At 37.2% G+C, this 17,954-nt stretch overlaps 3 protein-coding genes and 1 non-coding gene across 5 annotated transcripts; 2 read left to right on the top strand and 2 right to left on the bottom strand.

Moving 5' to 3' along the window:
* Window positions 1–813: 813 nt before the first annotated feature.
* Window positions 814–5,129, bottom strand: LOC130721305 (uncharacterized). 2 transcript variants are annotated; one of them, XR_009013406.1, is made up of 3 exons: window positions 4,940–5,129; window positions 3,005–4,416; window positions 814–1,431 (listed from the first exon to the last, which is right to left on the bottom strand). XR_009013406.1 is itself a non-coding variant. In XM_057572070.1 (2 exons), coding segments are annotated over exons 1-2 (1,158 nt in total). In that variant the 5' UTR covers window positions 4,942–5,129; the 3' UTR covers window positions 814–3,260. The 2 variants fall into 2 exon arrangements, 1 of the variants encoding a protein (XP_057428053.1); XM_057572070.1 differs by having other exon boundaries at window positions 814–4,416.
* A 4,142-nt stretch (window positions 5,130–9,271) lies between these two features.
* LOC130719607 (uncharacterized) lies at window positions 9,272–11,443 on the bottom strand. The gene has a single exon (XM_057570225.1). It carries the CDS (start codon window positions 11,441–11,443, stop codon window positions 9,272–9,274), a length of 2,172 nt encoding a protein of 723 aa, XP_057426208.1.
* LOC130721727 (small nucleolar RNA R71) lies at window positions 11,334–11,440 on the top strand. The gene has a single exon (XR_009013647.1). It is a non-coding gene; the product is annotated as a small nucleolar RNA R71 (small nucleolar RNA).
* A 4,168-nt stretch (window positions 11,444–15,611) lies between the features above and the next one.
* Window positions 15,612–17,076, top strand: LOC130719606 (uncharacterized). Its single transcript, XM_057570224.1, has 4 exons — window positions 15,612–15,771; window positions 15,890–16,197; window positions 16,663–16,841; window positions 16,944–17,076. The coding sequence occupies exons 1-4, from the start codon at window positions 15,612–15,614 to the stop codon at window positions 17,074–17,076; spliced, it is 780 nt and encodes a 259-aa protein (XP_057426207.1).
* The last annotated feature ends 878 nt before the right edge of the window (window positions 17,077–17,954 follow it).

Genomic DNA, 17,954 nt, shown 5'->3' with positions numbered 1-17,954 from the left:
TTTGGATAATGCTCATGAAAACTATCAATTAATTTCTTCAACAATCCAAAATGATATTGCAATAATCGTAGTCCCTAGTACTTCTTGACGAGCTTTAATATGATCAGAAAATTCAACGGGTTTACATTTTATGGAAAATGCTTTTCAATTTCTCTCATGCTGCTGCATTAGAAACTACTAATGTTATTATTGCTGATATTGGAAATGAATTTTTTGCTATTCTTGTTGATGAAGTGTTGAAAGGTTTTTACCACAACTACTTTCAAATCCCTTTCAAGATTCAATTGTAGTATAGTAAAGGGTTTTTATCGTCCTCAGGGAATTGGAAATACAACGCCGTTCTTTAGTGAAAATACTTAAGCAATGAATTCAAGGAGTGTTTTGGTTGGTTGTTTTAAACTAAGTTGCAAAACTAAAAGAAAGCTGTAATAAAATGAGTTGTGAACAAGTTGAGAATACAGTTGGAATTGGATTTCGCCGATTAACTTTTCAGTATCCTTATGATTTCACATATAAGTCACTTCCTATGTTGGATTCCATCACATCATTTCTTATCCTTTTCAAAGTTCCCTCATAAAAAGGATTATCACCTCACTTTCCAATAATCAATTCCTTGAGTAAATTAGAAAACAAGTTGCTTTAAGCTTAGATGCTTCTTGACTAATGGATTTCAATTTCATTCCTAAAAGTGAAGCTCACTAGATGATCTTATCTATTTCAGAATCAAAGGAATAGTTCCCACCATTCAATCAAATCCAAAATCAAGCTTTAGTTGATCAGTCTAAAACTAGCATGAAGAACAAGACAAGATCATTGAAATCAACACATAGGAATAGAAATTTATAGATGAGAATCAAGTTGGATACATTCAAGATAAAAGACTGCATCCAATCCCAACACAAAGAGGTTTAGCTATCCATTTTCATGGAAGCTTAAAGCTTACAAGAGAATAGAGAAGATGGAGATGATCCGTGCCGTCGTCGGCGTGTCCCCAGCTCGACGGAGGGTGCGAAAGTTCTCAATCTCCCTTTTCTTTCTTTCTTCCTTTGTGGGTTTTCTCCTTTGTCAAGTTCTGGTTCTCCCTGTTGGTCCTTTCTGATGGGATTTTTGGCCTTCTTATATGAAATTTGTGACACAGGGCGCTCAGCTCTTTTTCCCGTGAGCTGAGTTGAATTTGTTTTACCTTCACTGATGGGTTTTGTCTCCAAACCGCCTCAAATCAGCTGAGCACCTTCAAAATCAGCTCAGCTCTTTTAGGACAGAACCATTCCACTAAAAATCAGCTGAGCACCTTCAAAATCAGCTCAGCTCTTTTAGGACAGAACCATTCCACTAAAAATCAGCTGAGCACCTTCAAAATCAGCTCAGCTCTTTTGACACAAAATCTTCAAAATCCTTGGTCTCTTGCATTTGTTCCTTAAATCATCATTCCTACAACAAAAGTTGAGATTGGAATTAAATTTTAAACACTTTCTAGTTAGAATTCATTAATCTATAAATTCTTAGCAAAGGAGAGTACTTTGATATAAATTTTCCATAAATCACATAGATAAGTGTCTTAATAACAATGGAAAACTAGGTAAAATTGACACTTATCAACTCCCCCCAACTTAGAACTTTGTTTGCCCTCAAACAAATGGTATCAATCCAATAAAAAAGAAAATGTACAAAGATTTGCTAAAAGCATTGGTTATGAACCGTTAAAATTCAAAAACCTCAGACCTTGCATGATTTCCAACTTTTGCACTTCCCATCAAACAATGTGATGCCCACAAAAGATAAGTATGACAATGAAAATTTACACAATCCATCATGAGTCTACAAGGCAAATCACACTATCAAATGTGTTTTCAACCAATGGGAACTTCAGTACACTTTGCATATAATTTTAAAGAACCAACAAAGGGCAAGTGTTTCACTCAAATCTATCAATGAATCACAAAAATCAAACTTGTTACCTGTCTCAGTAATCGTCAAATTGCATGGTTAATCCAGAATCACAAAGGTCTTTGTAGGGTTGTAATGAGGTCTGGTTTCAAAAGACATTGGTTTTTTGGGATATTCAAACACTTTCTAGTCAAGAGAGCATAAAATGACATATATTACAACCAATAACTTTCCACTCTGTTTTGTCACCGTTTCTTTACAATTTGTAGCACACCTCAACCCTTTCATTCCTTTTCAACTTCTCAATCTTTCTTTTTGTTTTTTTTTGTTTTTTTCTTTTCCATTGAATTTACACATAGTTAGATTGAGAAGTTGACATTTTCATTGAACAAAAAGAATACCAAAATCCTCACTCCCCCCAACTTGCACAATTATACAATCCGATCATTTATGCTCTCTTAACTATGAAAGTAAGGAAGAGACTTTTTTTTTTGGCTTTGGGATCATATACAGAGAACAACAAAATTTCAATTTAAGCTCAAAAGGGGTGCAAATGGAATTCCTAATCAAGGGTAAGCTTATTTGGCTAAGTGGTTATTTACACTAAAGAACAAAATGCCTTGATTTTTCTTTCATTCCCATGCAATTTCCACAACTAGAGACTCAAGCAAGTCCAACTTTGTAAAACAATGATGGTTCTCTCTTTCTCTCATCTCACTAGTGTTTGGTCACACTCCCTCACCCGGTTGTGGGCCAGGAGTCCCTTTGATATCAAGACATTACAAGGTTATGCCTATGGACTCATGTGAAAAATGCATTTATTCATGCCAAATTACCTATGAGTGCAACCACAAAAGTCTATAAGGATCATGCTTTCAATTTTAAAACCCAACAATCATGCAATCAATAACTTTTCATCGGCCATGCTTAAGCAAATGGATCAAACTTCAATCCAAAACAAGGCAAACCAAGAGGTAACCTCTAAATCCAAAATCCATGGAAAGTTCCAAAATAAAATACTCAAAACCAAAACAAGTAATAGAAAGTACCAACATACTACTAAAATACTAAAAACCAACTAAGTACTGAAATTAAATGACAGAAAATTAAAAATCACTCAGTATGGTGAGCTTTCAGTCAACTGCATCAATCTCTAGCTCCAGCATGATGGATAATATCTCCCCTCCCCTCTGTGAAGTAGGGCCTGTCCTCAGGCCAGCATAAATGTGAGAAATACTCCTCATAGGATGGCCAAACACAAGGCTGGTCTGGGGTGGAGCGGGAGGCACTCCTTGCAGTCCTGTATAGCTCAGTAGTAGCTTGGAAGTATGTCATCTGCTGCTGATTCTGAATCTTCTGCTCTTCCTGCACCTCTAACAAACGTGTACCCCTTGCTGGAGTAAGAGTCTGTCCTCAGCTCGCTGTACTCGATCCTCAGCTTGTTGTGATTGTATCTCAGACCACTGCTCTTGCATGTGTTGTAGCTGAGATAAAATCTGATCCATCTGGGATGATTGTGGCTCATGAGTGGGTGGAACTTGCTCTGGCTGTTCAGGTTGTGTTTCATGAAGTTTTCTGGCAAATTCTGCTTTGGCTGTATCCAAATCATTCTCTTTGCAATTCTGTTGAATATAGGCTGCAGTGATTGGGTATTGAAGTGGTAGCTCATTGTCAGCATTCATTGGTACATTGTGTAACTTGCATAATTCATGTATAAGAGCTGGAAAAATCATTGATTTCACTCCGTTTCCAATACATTTAGCAAGGTGATCAGAAATGACAGCCGCTATGTTCACACTATCTTGCTCAAGAATGGAATAGACCAAACATGCTTTGGTTAATGGAAGATCTGATACATGAGAAGAAGGCAACATGTTGGTAACCAAGAAATTCATCCAGATGAGAGGAAGTTGTTTCATGCAGGCTCTGTAAATCCCACCCTTCATTTTAGTTGTATCAAGTCCTTCGATGCAGAGCTTCTTCCTCACTTTATCTTTGCTAAATCCATTTAGATGATTCATGCCTTTAAGTTCCTGTGTTTGGTAGTCACACAAATCGTCTTCATCATCGGTGTGTGGGTCCCATGGATTTCCTAGACAATTATTGATTGTATCCTTATCATAATTCACCTGGATTCCATTCACCCAAGACTTCCTTTGCTCTTTAGCCTCTTCAGAAAAAAGGGAATTGGCATAAAATTGTCGAACTACCTCATGATTGAAGTATCGAGGTGGTTTAGCCAACTTCATCCACCCTCTCTCTTCTAGCTCCTTTTGAAAATCTGGGAACTCATTCGATCCAAGTTCTACCCTTCTTTCCTCAATGAAACGAAGACTGCGTAACCTGCCATAGTGCATAGCTGTCACAGAAGATTTGAATTTGCTAGTGTCAAATTGTGTGTCACTCCTAGCTCGTGCACTACGTCGGCTTTGTCGTTCCATCTCCACTTCCAAATCTGAACCTGGATCCTCATTTACTCTTGAAGATGATGCTTTGTTACGCTTTACACCACGTGTATTTTTTTTAGACCTGCTGATCAAACATAAGTTCCAGTACTCAAGAGCCAGAGAAATTAGTTGAAGAGTTCATCAAACATGTACAACAAGTAATTTATCCAATTTCATTGAGTATTTGCTTTGCAAAACAGTTTGAACGAAACAAATTTTTCTCTTTAAACCCAATGAATTTACACATCCTACACACATGACAAGGAACCGAAATAGTATGTATACCTCCCTTGACATTCATTGATAAGATCAGACAAGAATAATCAAGCATGGGTTCCAACAATATTCAAAACATTTCATCGAACACCTTGCAAGCACAACAACTTATACTGTTCTTCACTTGGAAATTTACATGCTCTAGTCATGACCATAAATCATATCCACATAATTACCAATCACATCATTACACTCAAGTTTCATCAAATCAAGCATGAAAACCCAATCCTAATAACCCAAGAACAAGAATTTTTGAAAATCCCCAAATTTTCTATCCTAGGGTTCGAGTTCCATGAAGAAGAGAAGAAAGAGGAGAAACATTCACTTACATGGTGAAGAAGAAGAAGAAACGTGATTGAGAAGAGAGACGTGACTTGGAGCGTGATGGAGCAAGGGGAGTGTGTGAGAGATATATGTGCGTGAGTTTTAAGGGAGAAGAAGAAAGAAAAAGAAAGTGAAGAAAGAAAGAAGTGAAGAGGTGGTGTTTAAGCTGAGGAGTTTTTTTGGTTTTTTTCCTTTCCTTTTAAAAAAAAAAAAACGAAAAACGCTCAGCGCCCAGTTATATGCGCTTAGCGTAAATCTAACAGGTTATTCACCTGCAGAATTTTAATAGCAAACTCAATTTTCTTATTTTTGTATTTTTTTTTTCAAAAGTTCCTCACCTCCTCACGTTCTCACCTTCTCTTTATCCCTTCACAAAAGACAATGTACACTTGTTCTTCTTAATTTCAAACCCAATCATCAATAAAAAAGATTAAGATTCAATCATCTAATTGGCTTTTTCATAAGAAAAAACTTTCAAAAATCACACGTGAGTAGGCCAAATTATGAGTTCTAGAGTTCCAAACTATACCAATTGATCCATTGACATTCAAATATCATTTGAAGCATGACTCAGCTTTAAAATTTGACATCCAAGCTTCATTTATCAAATATCACAAGCTACAGTTTCCAAAAACAAACAAGTTTTATGCACTATTCACAACTTAACAAGCCAATTTTTTGATACTGCTACTTCCATCACATGTCAATCATTCCAAACATATGTAAATGTTCTAAGAAACTTGTGCCAAGCTTAAAATTGACAAATTAAACACGTTTAGCACAAAAGTCAACTTAGGTTTCATTTAAGACCACTTTTTACCAGTAACACAACCAAAGTTCCAAATCCTTCAAATCCCAATCTCTTCTCAGGTCAAGAACATTTCAAAACAACATTTAAAGCTTGTTGAAAGCCATAAAACTCATAGTTAACCACAACTTCTCAAAATCATTCCTCAAGTCCTAAAAAAAAATGCTAAATCATGAACCGGAAGCACCAAATGACTTCAAAACTCACCCAATGAGTATGTAACTATCTTACACTTACTAAATAACATCAAAACACACAATTGAGCTTGTTCAAAGGCTCGAGATTCATTTTTATCATTATGAATGCAGAAAATGGTTAAGGAGGACTGTTTTTTTTTTTTTACTAGGAACTCACAACTGACTTCCCCCAAATTGGCTAAACACTAATTTCATGCAAACCAAGTATTCATACACATATGAAAGCACCATTTGGAACTATTACAACATTAAAATTTAGAGCTTTTACAGAAATGCTATAGAATCCAAATCTCTGTTAAGTTCTGTCACAAAACACAAGTCACAGCCTTATTTTTGCATTTTCATCAAATCATTGACTCATAGGCCCTTAAACATGCTCAATATGGTAATCAAAAACTGTGAAGCACATGAAAGCACACATTTGATTGAAACTTCACAAACTCACCATATTACTTACTAAAAGTACTTAAAAACTGTAAAATCTAACCGAACGCTGGGTTGCCTCCCAGGAAGCGCTTCTTTAACGTCACTAGCTTGACGCATGTATATTCTCAGATTTCCTTGACAGATAGCACAGTGGTGAGCCTATCCACTTCACCACCCAAGTATAGTTTCAGTCTCTGACCATTGACCACCCAAGTCCTTGTGGACTCAGGATCTTCCAATTCAACTGCTCCATAAGGTTTGACATCTTTAACCACAAACAGACCTGACCATTTGTTTTCAGCTTCCCGGGAAATAACTTCAACCTGGAATTGAACAGAAGTACATGTTGACCTGGTCTGAATGTCTTCTTGATGATTTTTCTATCATGATACTTTTTCACCTTTTCCTTATACAATTTTAAAGATTCATAGGACTGAAGCCTCATTTCTTCCAATTGATTCAGTTGATTCTTCCTATGCTCACCTGCAAGACTCAAATCAAAGTTAAGAAATTTAAGAGCCCAATAGGCTTTGTGCTCCAATTCAACCGGTAAATGACAAGCTTTGCCATAGACCAATTGAAAAGGGCTTAAGCCTATCGGAGACTTGTATGCAGTCCTGTACGCCCATAAAGCATCATCAAGCTTCTGAGACCAATCCTTCCTGGAACTTGACACAGTTTTCTCCAGGATCTTCTTAATTTCTCTGTTAGACACCTCTGCTTGTCCATTGGTCTGTGGATGGTAAGGTGATGCTACCTTGTGCTTGACTCCATAATGCTCTAATGCTTTGGCCAGTTGAGAGTTAACAAAGTGAGATCCTCCATCACTAATAATCACCCTTGGTGCTCCGAAACGGTTGAAAATGTTCTTCCTTAAGAATTTAATTATAGTTTTGCCATCAGCTTTTGGTGTTGCCACTGCTTCCACCCATCTAGAAACATATTCAACAGCTACCAAGATATACTCATTAGAGAATGAGGACGGGAACGGTCCCATGAAATCCATACCCCAACAATCGAAAACCTCAACTTCTAAGATACTTTGCAAGGGCATTTCATTGGCTTTAGTAATGGAACCTGCTCTCTGACATTCATCACACCTTTGTACATGAAAATGAGCATCCTTGAAGAGTGTAGGCCAATAGAAACCAGATTGGAGGACTTTCACAGCTGTCCTCTGTCCATTGTAGTGCCCTCCATAAGCAGAATTGTGGCAATGCCACAAAATTTCCTTAGCCTCATTTGAGGCCACACATCTTTTGAGTATCCCATCAGCTCCTGCTTTGAATAGATAAGGATCATCCCACACGAACTGAGTAGCATCACTGAGAAACTTCTTTTTCTGATGATAGTTAAATTCATCAGGGATGTTGCCTCCAGCTTTGAAGTTGGCAATATCAGCAAACCATGGCCTTTCCTGAACTAGAAAAAGCTTCTCATCAGGGAATGCATCTGTTATATCATTTTCCTTTGTGGTCACCTCATCATTCACCAGCCTTGACAAATGGTCAGCCACCAGATTTTCCTTTCCGCTCTTGTCTTTGATTTCTAAATCAAATTCCTGCAACAACAGAATCCATCTTATCAATCTTGGTTTAGAATCAGGTTTTGTTAAGAGATACTTGATAGCTGCATGATCAGTATATATGACAACTTTTGAGTCTATCAAGTAACTTCTGAATTTTTCCAATGCAAACACTATTGCCAACAATTCTTTTTCAGTTGTGGCATAATTTATTTGAGCTTCATTTAAAACTTTACTAGCATAGTGAATTGCATGGAAGATTTTCTCTTTTCTTTGTCCTAAAACTGCACCAACTGCATAATCGCTAGCATCACACATAAGTTCAAAGTTGAGTTTCCAGTCAGGAGCAATAATAATAGGAGCAGAAATCAAACTTTGTTTTAATTGTTCAAAAGCTTTTAAACATGCACTATTAAAGAGAAAAGAAGAATCCTTATTTAAGAGATTGCTCAATGGTTTGGCAATCTTGGAGAAATCTTTGATGAAGCGTCTGTAAAATCCAGCATGTCCAAGAAAGCTCCTGATGGCTTTGATATTTGTTGGTGCTGGTAGCTTCTCAATAACTTCCACCTTTGCTTTGTCCACTTCAATTCCTCTTGATGAGATTTTATGCCCAAGGACAATTCCTTCAGTCACCATGAAGTGACATTTCTCCCAATTAAGTACCCAATTGGTTTCCACACATCGCTTCAGTACGGTATCCAAGTTTTCCAAACACAGATCAAATGAAGCACCAAATACAGAGAAGTCATCCATAAAACTTCAATGATCTTTTCTACCAAATCTGAGAAGATAGCTAGCATGCATCTCTGAAATGTTGCTGGAGCATTACATAATCCAAATGACATTTTCCTATAAGCAAAAACACCAAAGGGACATGTAAAGGCCGTTTTCTCCTGATCGTCTGGATTGACTGTAATCTGATTGTAGCCTGAGTATCCATCCAGAAAACAATAGAATGCTTGTCCAGATAACCTCTCCAACATCTGATCCATGAATGGCAATGGGAAATGGTCCTTTCTAGTGGCCTTGTTTAGTTTCCTGTAATCAATACACATTCTCCAACCTGTAACTGTTCTGGTCGGAATCAACTCATTCTTGTCATTGGTGATCACAGTCATTCCACCTTTCTTTGGAACTACCCGCACAGGACTCACCCAAGAACTGTCAGAGATAGGATAAATCATACCTGCTTCAAGTAGTTTCACCACTTCCTTTCTGACTACTTCTTTCATAGTCGAATTCAATCTTCTTTGAGGTTGTGCTATCGGCTTGAAATCATCCTCCATCATAATTTTGTGCATGCAGTAAGAAGGACTAATGCCTTTGAGATCAGATAAAGTCCAGCCTATAGCTTCCTGATTTTCCTTAAGAACATCAATCAGCTTGATAGAGAACTGCTAATGATCACTGGTTTACCTGTTTCACCCTGCAAAAACACATATTTTAAATGAGAGGGTAAGAGTTTTAGCTCCAGTTTCTGATCAGCCTTCTTTATATCAGCTTCCACTGGTTCCTCCTTCTTGATATTCTCCACTACTACTTGTTCAGGGGGTATTTCCTTCAAAAGATTAAGTTCCTCCAAACACTTCTCAATTTCTTTTTCCTCCAAATCATTGAACTGTGAGCAACAACACATGTTGATGAGGGCCACCTCCAAAGGATCAAACACATAAGGTTTCTTATCTGCTTCTCTGCAAACTTCATCAATTATATCAATTTTGAAACATTGTCCTTTGTCCTTTGGATGTTGGATAGCCTCATAGAGATCAAATTGAACTTCATCATCTTGGACTCTCACTTTCAGCTTTCCAATGTCCATGTCAATAGCCATTCTTGCTGTCCTCATAAAAGGTCTTCCCAAAATGATTGGAACTTCTTCATCCTCTGGAATATCAATAACAGCAAAGTCAGCGGGAATTAAAAATTTATCAACTCTTACCAGTACATCCTCTGCTATGCCAACTGGATATTTGATTGATCTATCTGCAAGTTGTAAAGACATTCTGGTTGGCCTAAGCTCCATACCACCTGCTCTTTTCATAATTGAAAGTGGCATAAGGCTGATACTCGCCCCCAAATCGATTAGAGCTTTTCCCACTGCTAGTGTGCCAATGGTGACTTGAATCGTGACATTGCCAGGATCATCCAACTTCTCAGGGATGAAATGTTGAATGAATGAACTGCAATGAGCACCCAAATGCACCACTTCTTCATCTTGAAACTTTCTTTTCTTTGTCAGCAACTCTTTCATGAATTTTGCGTAAGTCGGCATTTGCTCCAAAGCTTCTGCAAATGGGATGTTGATCTGGAGCCTCTTGAAGATATCCATGAAACGAGTGAATTGCCTTTCTTTATCTGCTTTGGTAGGAGCATGTAGGTATGGAAGTCTCTTCTCTAGGGGAGGTTTTAGGGTTACTTTCTCTTTGTTTTTCAGTTCATTCTCTTTCCCTCCAAGTTTGCTTTCCTCTCCACTCTCACCTACCTGTACCTTACCTTTTTCTTTGGTTTTCTCTTTATCACTCTTTTCTTGCCTATTTACACTGTCACTCTTATTTTTTAGCACCTCTCTCTCAATATCTTCACTATCATGTTTTTGCTCTTTTTCTTCATCACTATCCTCTTTCTCACTCACTTTCTCACCAACTCCTCTACCAACCTCTTTTCCACTCCTTGTGAAGATCGCCTTGCAGTGCTCCTTAGGATTGTCTTCAGTGCTGGCGTGAAACTTCCCTTTTTGTTCAGTAGTCATCTGAGTCAACTGTTTAGCTATTTGTCCAACCTGTACTTCCAAATTTTTAATGGATGCATCAGTATTTTTCTGATTGGACATAGAAACCTGCATAAATTGAGTTAGTGTATCCTCCAATTTGGAAGTCCGATCTTGGAGCGGCTGAAAGTGTTGTTGATTTTGGTAGGATGGTGGTGCTCTGCTGCTAGAAGGCCCTGCATCTTGTCTCCAGGGTTGGCTGCTGTTGTTATATTGATTTCCTCCCCTTGGATAAGCATTTTGATATTGGCCTTGTCTTTGCTGATTACCCAAGTAATTCACTTCTTCTTGATTCTGGTCACAACCACTAGTAGGGTGGTCACCTATACAAACATCACACCTATTTACCTGTCTTCTGGAAGATGATTCTTGCATCTCCTTAAGCTGTTTGGGCAGATTTGTCAGTGTTTTCTTTACTTCGTCCAGTTGTTGTTGGAGCTGCTTGTTTTGAGCTAACACAACATCTGTTGCTCCAAGCTCAATCATTCCTCCTCTTCTGGGTGGACCTCGGTTGTGTTGATCTTGTTGATCATTTAAGGCCATCGCTTCAATGATTTGAATGGCTTCAGTGGGTGACTTAGCCATTAAAGAACCACCGGACGTTGCGTCCAGAATCTGCCTAGTTGGTTGCTGTAAGCCCTTTCGAAAGATATGGATTTGGGACCTTGCATCAAATTCATGGTTCGGGCATTTCCTCAACAAAGATTTAAATCTCTCCCAAGATTCACATAAGCTTTCACCTGCAAGCTGAGAGAAAGCAGAAATCGCAGTTTTACATTCCATAAATTTAGAATCAGAGAAATACCTTGCCAAGAATTGTAACACCCCATTTTATGTTATTAGGTTATTTATTATTTTATTTTAATTAGTATTATGGTATATGGTAATTAAGTGATTTTGTTAGATAATTAAGTGATTATGTGATATAGATAAATAAGGTTTTAGGGTTTAGTGTGAGTAATTGAGAGTGGGGCCCATTGTATGGCTATTTAAGGGTTAGGAGTGAAATAGAAAGAAAGAAAAGAAAAAAAATAAGGATTAGAAGAGAAGCAGAACAAGAAACACGTGAAAGCAGAGAAGGAGAGGAGAAAAGAGGAGAAAACTTAGAACTGATCTACAAGAGGTAAGGGTTTGAATTCATGTTTTATGGATTGGATGATAGTGGATAATGATAGAAAGCATGATTTAGGAACCCTAGGTTGCAAAAATTCCCAAATTGAAATAGTTAGGGTTTGGTTTTTAGATGATTTTGGGGGTAGATGATAGGCTTGCATGATGCGCAGAAATTTACGTTCTCTTGTACCCTTTTTCGTGCTATGTTAATGGCCGAATTTGAAGAATTAGTCTTCATAAAAGTTGTAGGTTTTTCTGTTACGAAACTTTTGCCACTGGTTTCACATCATTCCGACGTCTGTAGCTCGAGTTATGTGTATTTTAGTGAGTATAGGTTAAGCTGTCCAGTTTCTTACAAACTGCGGTTAGTGTACGATTTTTCCTGATTTTTGTACTTCGAATTGTGACTTGAAAATTTATAGAGGTTTACAAAACGTGTATACGAAACCATGATAAAAATATTATATTTTTATGAGTATATTTGATAATTTACATCTGTTTAATAGTTCATTAGATGTGTGGTGCGCGCACATGGCGAGTTGCGCAGGAAGATGTCGCAAGATGTCGCGACATGGCGAGTTACGTAGGGAGATGTCGTGAGATGTCGCGACATGGCGAGTTATTCAGCGACATGGCGAGTTGCGTAGGGAGATGTCGTGAGATGTCGCAACATGGCGAGTTGTGCAGTGAGTGAGATGTCGCGAGATGGCGAGCATGAGCATGTCGCGAGTTTTTGGGAAAATTTAGAGAGAAATCCAGTCTTTAGGAAATAGTTGTAGAACCTGTTATATATGAATTATATTTAATTTACATCTATTTTTAATAATCATTATACGATGTTATTTCTGAATTGATGTTATGTTTGAGATGCTAAGTTGTTGTGATTGCAAGTTGTATAATTGATAACATGTAATATGTGTTTTGTGCAACTGGTGATGAATATGCTAAAATAATTAGGACTTGGAGATGGTCTGAATATGCATATGTTAGTTGAGTTTTGCACAATACACTGCATAGTTGTCAAGAGGCAATGTTTGCTAGTTCTCGTGGAGGCTAGTGACTTGTCCCAAAACTGGAGTGGTTTTGAAGCCTAGAGCGAGGGCTTTATTGGTGGTTATCTGTCTGGAGTGGACGCGGTGATACCGCTAAGGATAACAACTTTGGTACCAAAGGCATTTGCACGGGTCTCACTTGAGTCATATGTGTTATGGTGATATTTTTGGAGAGATTTGATGTGGTGGTAATTAGAGACTATTATATATGTTCTAATTGAGCTATAATTTATGGAGTATTTGCCATAACTGTGAACTTGGTTAATTATGTTAAAATTACATAATTTATTATTTGTTAGTGAATGTGAGTAATTTATGTGGAGCATAGATAAGCTTTTACATTATTTATTATTATGCTTATCCATATGATATGAGTTCTCACCCTTCTGTTGGAATGATGTTCTTTGCGACATCGCTCAGGTACCGAAGATAGTGGAGCTTCTCGCGAGGGTTAGTTGGAGGAGCTAGTCTTTCATTTACGGTTTAGTTAGGGGAGTCATGCTCTGTTATGTAACACCGGGAAACGTTTAGTTTTGTACCTTGATGTTAAGAGTTACCTATGAACTCTCTTTATGTTAAATTTTGGAGTTGAAATAAATCCGCTATGCTATGCATATGATGTTGCGACATTAAAGTTAGAAAATTTATATATTTATTATGAGCATGACAGGTGTTTTGATTTATGTTTCTGGAGAATAAGTGTGACACCCTCTGTGTTATGCATTTTACTCTGATTTATGATATATTATTATGCGGGGTTTAGAGGGTGTTACAAGAATTTCCGTTCAAGTTCATTCCAATCGGTAAGTCTACTTTGTGGTTGATCTAAAAACCACTCCTTTGCTTTCCCAAGTAGAGTCAAGGGAAAAAGCCTCAGAAACACAGCTTCTTCCTCAGCTTGTGTAAGACCAGCAGTGCCACAAAGTTCATAGAACTTTGTCAAATGCGTGTGCGGATTCTCATGGTCCAAACCAGCAAATGGATTGGCATACATCAGTTGTACCAATCCGGACTTCATCTCAGGAGGCCTCTCATTCCCTGCAGGTCTTCCAAGTCTTGTCATGTTCCTCGGTGTGAAGTTCACAAAACCTGCATTATTATCTCCATTGTCATGACCTCCAGCAGCTGCCATGATGTTTCGCTCTTGATTGCTTGAAGAGATTAAAGAAGATGATGCTTCTTGTTCCTTTCTTTGCCTAGCTAATTGTTTTCTCCTCTTTGTCTTGCTATTGTTCCTTCTAGCTGTAGCTTCGATCTCGGGATCGAACAATAGTTGATCAGCTGGAGTTTTACCTCGCATACACAAAGTGAAAATACAACCTAGCCAAGAAAGTTAGTCAAGAAGATAATAAAAGATAAAATAAAACTATATACTATATTCACAATTGCTCAAGATAAGAAAACTAAAGCAATGCTTTTGTATTGACGCAGCTCCCCGGCAACGGCGCCATTTTGTTGAAAGGTTTTTACCACAGCTACTTTCAAATCCCTTTCAAGATTCAATTGTAGTATAGTAAAGAGTTTTTATCGTCCTCAGGGAATTGGAAATGCAACGCCGTTCTTTAGTGAAAATACTTAAGCAATGAATTCAAGGAGTGTTTTGGTTGGTTGTTTTAAACTAAGTTGCAAAACTAAAGAAAGCTGTAATAAAATGAGTTGTGAACAAGTTGAGAAAACAGTTGGAATTGGATTTCGCCGATTAACTTTTCAGTATCCTTATGATTTCACATATAAGTCACTTCCTATGTTGGACTCCATCACATCATTTCTTATCCTTTTCACAGTTCCCTCATAAAAAGGATTATAACCTCACTTTCCAATAATCAATTCCTTGAGTAAATTAGAAAACAAGTTGCTTTAAGCTTAGATGCTTCTTGACTAATGGATTTCAATTTCATTCCTAAAAGTGAAGCTCACTAGATGATCTTATCTATTTCAGAATCAAAGGAATAGTTCCCACCATTCAATCAAATCCAAAATCAAGCTTTAGTTGATCAGTCTAAAACTAGCATGAAGAACAAGACAAGATCATTGAAATCAACACATAGGAATAGAAATTTATAGATGAGAATCAATTTGGATACATTCAAGATAAAAGACTACATCCAATCCCAACACAAAGAGGTTTAGCTATCCATTTTCATGGAAGCTTAAAGCTTACAAGAGAATAGAGAAGATGGAGATGATCCGTGCCGTCGTCGGCGTGTCCCCAGCTCGACGGAGGGTGCGAAAGTTCTCAATCTCCCTTTTCTTTCTTTCTTCCTTTGTGGGTTTTCTCCTTTTTCAAGTTCTGGTTCTCCCTGTTGGTCCTTTCTGATGGGATTTTTGGCCTTTTTATATGAAATTTGTGACACAGGGCGGTCAGCTCTTTTTCCCGTGAGCTGAGCTGAATTTGCTTTACCTTCATTGATGGGTTTTGTCTCCAAACCGCCTCAAATCAGCTGAGCACCTTCAAAATCATCTCAGCTCTTTTAGGACAGAACCATTCCACTAAAAATCAGCTGAGCACCTTCAAAATCAGCTCAGCTCTTTTGACACAAAATCTTCAAAATCCTTGGTCTCTTGCATTTGTTCCTTAAATCATCATTCCTACAACAAAAGTTGAGATTGGAATTAAATTTTAAACACTTTCTAGTTAGAATTCATTAATCTGTAAATTCTTAGCAAAGGAGAGTACTTTGAATAAATTTTCCATAAATCACATAGATAAGTGTCTTAATAACAATGGAAAACTAGGTAAAATTGACACTTATCATGAAGCTCGTGACATATCAACTAAAGAGCAAATGGCAATTGCTCTACGTTATGCTAATAAAACTAGAAGTATTGTTGAGCGTTTTTTAGGCATTGTTCATGTTAAGGATACCACTGCTTCATCATTGAAATCGGAAATTGATGAACTACTTTGTAAACATGGGCTTAGTATATCAAGTATCCGTGGACAAGGTTATGATGGTGCTAGCAGCATGAGTGGAGAATTTTGGTATGAAAAGTTTAATTTTAAAGGAGAATCCATGTGCATATTATGTCAATTGTTTTGCTCATCAATTACAACTTACTTTAGTTGCTATTGCTCAAGAACATGGTGTAGTTTCCTTTTTTTTTAACTTTGTCTCCAAGTTAATGAATGTTGTTGGGGGATCTTGCAAGCGATTTGACATGCTTCATGAAAAACAATGGGAACATATTAGAGAGGAATTAAGCAAAGGAGAAATTTCTAGTGGGCAAGGTCTTAATCAAGAAACTAATCTGGCACGCTCTGCTGATACTCGTTGGAGTTCTCATTATGTCACTTTGGTTAGGATAATATTGATGTATTTTTCTATTATTGATGTTCTTGACATTATGAAAGAAGACAGATACCCCCGACAGGTAAAAGGTGAAGCATCTAGCCTTCTAATTATGTTGTAAGGTTTTGATTTTGTATTCTTCTTGGATTTGATGAGACGTGTATTGGGTATTTCACGTGAATTGTCACAATCATTGCAAAGGAAAGATCAAGACATTATGAATGCTATGAACTTGGTTAACATCACAAAGACCAGGTTTGCAACACTTAGGAATGATGGATGAGAGCCTTTATTGAAGGAAGTCATTTTATTTTGCAATAAGCAATCTATTAGTGTTCCTCCTATCGAAAGTGTGTTTGTTAGTGGGCAGTCACGACGTCATACTCGTAGCAGTACAACAGAGCATCATTATCGTGTTGAGTTATTTTATACCGTGATAGACATGCAACTTCAAGAACCCAATAACTGTTTTAGTGAGATTAATACTCAATTGTTCCTTTGTTTGGCTTCTTTGGATCCATCTAATTTGTTCTTTGCTTTTGATAAGGCAAATGTGTTGGAATTTGCAAGTTTTTATCCAAATGAGTTCACTCCATTTAATTTAGTGATGTTTGATAATGCACTAGATTGTTACATCGTAGATATGCATACGAGTGATGAATTTGCCTTTTTGGAAGGACTCCAACAACTTTCGAAGAAGTTGGTTGAAAAAGGAAGACATGTCGTGTATCTACAAGTTTATCTTCTTTTGAAATTGGCACTGATTTTGTCTGTTTCAACATCAACTGTAGAATGAGCTTTCTCTGCTATGAATATTGTGATGAATAGGCTGCGTAACCGAATTGGAGATACATGGATGAATGATTGTTTAGTTACTTACATTGAGAGTGATGTATTCAATAACATTGACTTTGAGCTTATTGTTCAACGATTTCAGAATATGAAATCGCGTAGAGAATAATATGATTTCTATCATTTCTGATGTATAAACATATTACAATTGTTTTTAATTATGTTTTTATCAATGTGCTCATTTGAAAAATTTGAACCCCCTAACCCCGGGGTCCTGGATCTGCCACTGTATTTCAGAAACTCACTGCAAATGTGGTTGAAAGAGTCCATGTAGTTTGTGGTGTTGTATGATCTTGTGTCCATGTCATTTTTAAAGCCTTGAACATGATAATCTAATTTTGAAATAGAAATAAATTAATAAAGTGATTCATAGCCTTGAGCAAGATAATTTGAAATTGTTACCACATTGGATACAATCCTTGGTGGACAAAGACACCCAAAATCATTCTCAGTAGCAGTTGTATTTCCAATTTTGAAGAGTATTTCACTGAAAATAAAGAAGATAGTCTCTAAGAATGGGTGAACAATGGTTAAAGTGATATGATAAGTCAAAGTATAGTAAGATATTGTTTTTCTTACTCTTGGTCATTTTCTGGATGAAATAAGTAGGCAGACGAATGAATTTCTTTTTGAGTTAGTTTCATCTCAGGTGTTGGATTAAACTTTGTCTTCATACACTGCATATTACACATATTTACTAAATTTAAGAATTTTTACTTGGTAGATACCATGACATTAAAAAAAATGACACATTACCTTTTGCCTTTGCATGGTAGAAACATTCTTTGTACGAGTTTCTTTCACTGATACTCCAAAACCTTGATTTCCCTTGATGAAGTTGTTTGGTGTTTGTGGTAACTTGGCCATGTCAAGCTTCTTTTCACTAATTTTGATTTGTGCGTCTTGTTTAGGACGTTTCCCTGCACCGGTATATGGAACCCTTCTTCCCACCAAATTATCATCTATCGTTGGTGTTGTTTGTCTCTT

The sequence above is a fragment of the Lotus japonicus genome, chromosome 5 (assembly GCF_012489685.1).
Source record: "Lotus japonicus ecotype B-129 chromosome 5, LjGifu_v1.2".
NCBI lineage: Eukaryota > Viridiplantae > Streptophyta > Magnoliopsida > Fabales > Fabaceae > Lotus > Lotus japonicus.
This window is presented reverse-complemented; position numbering and strand designations above follow the sequence as displayed.

Bases quoted from the DNA above. Each gene is read 5' to 3' on its own strand.
- LOC130719607 (XM_057570225.1), bottom strand. From the start codon at position 11,443: ATGGAATGTAAAACTGCGATTTCTGCTTTCTCTCAGCTTGCAGGTGAA.
- LOC130719606 (XM_057570224.1), top strand. From the start codon at position 15,612: ATGGCAATTGCTCTACGTTATGCTAATAAAACTAGAAGTATTGTTGAG. The intron at 15,772-15,889 runs GTTATGATGGTG...AACTTACTTTAG, and splicing joins ATCAAGTATCCGTGGACAAG to TTGCTATTGCTCAAGAACAT. The intron at 16,842-16,943 runs GTATCTACAAGT...TGTGATGAATAG, and splicing joins GAAAAAGGAAGACATGTCGT to GCTGCGTAACCGAATTGGAG.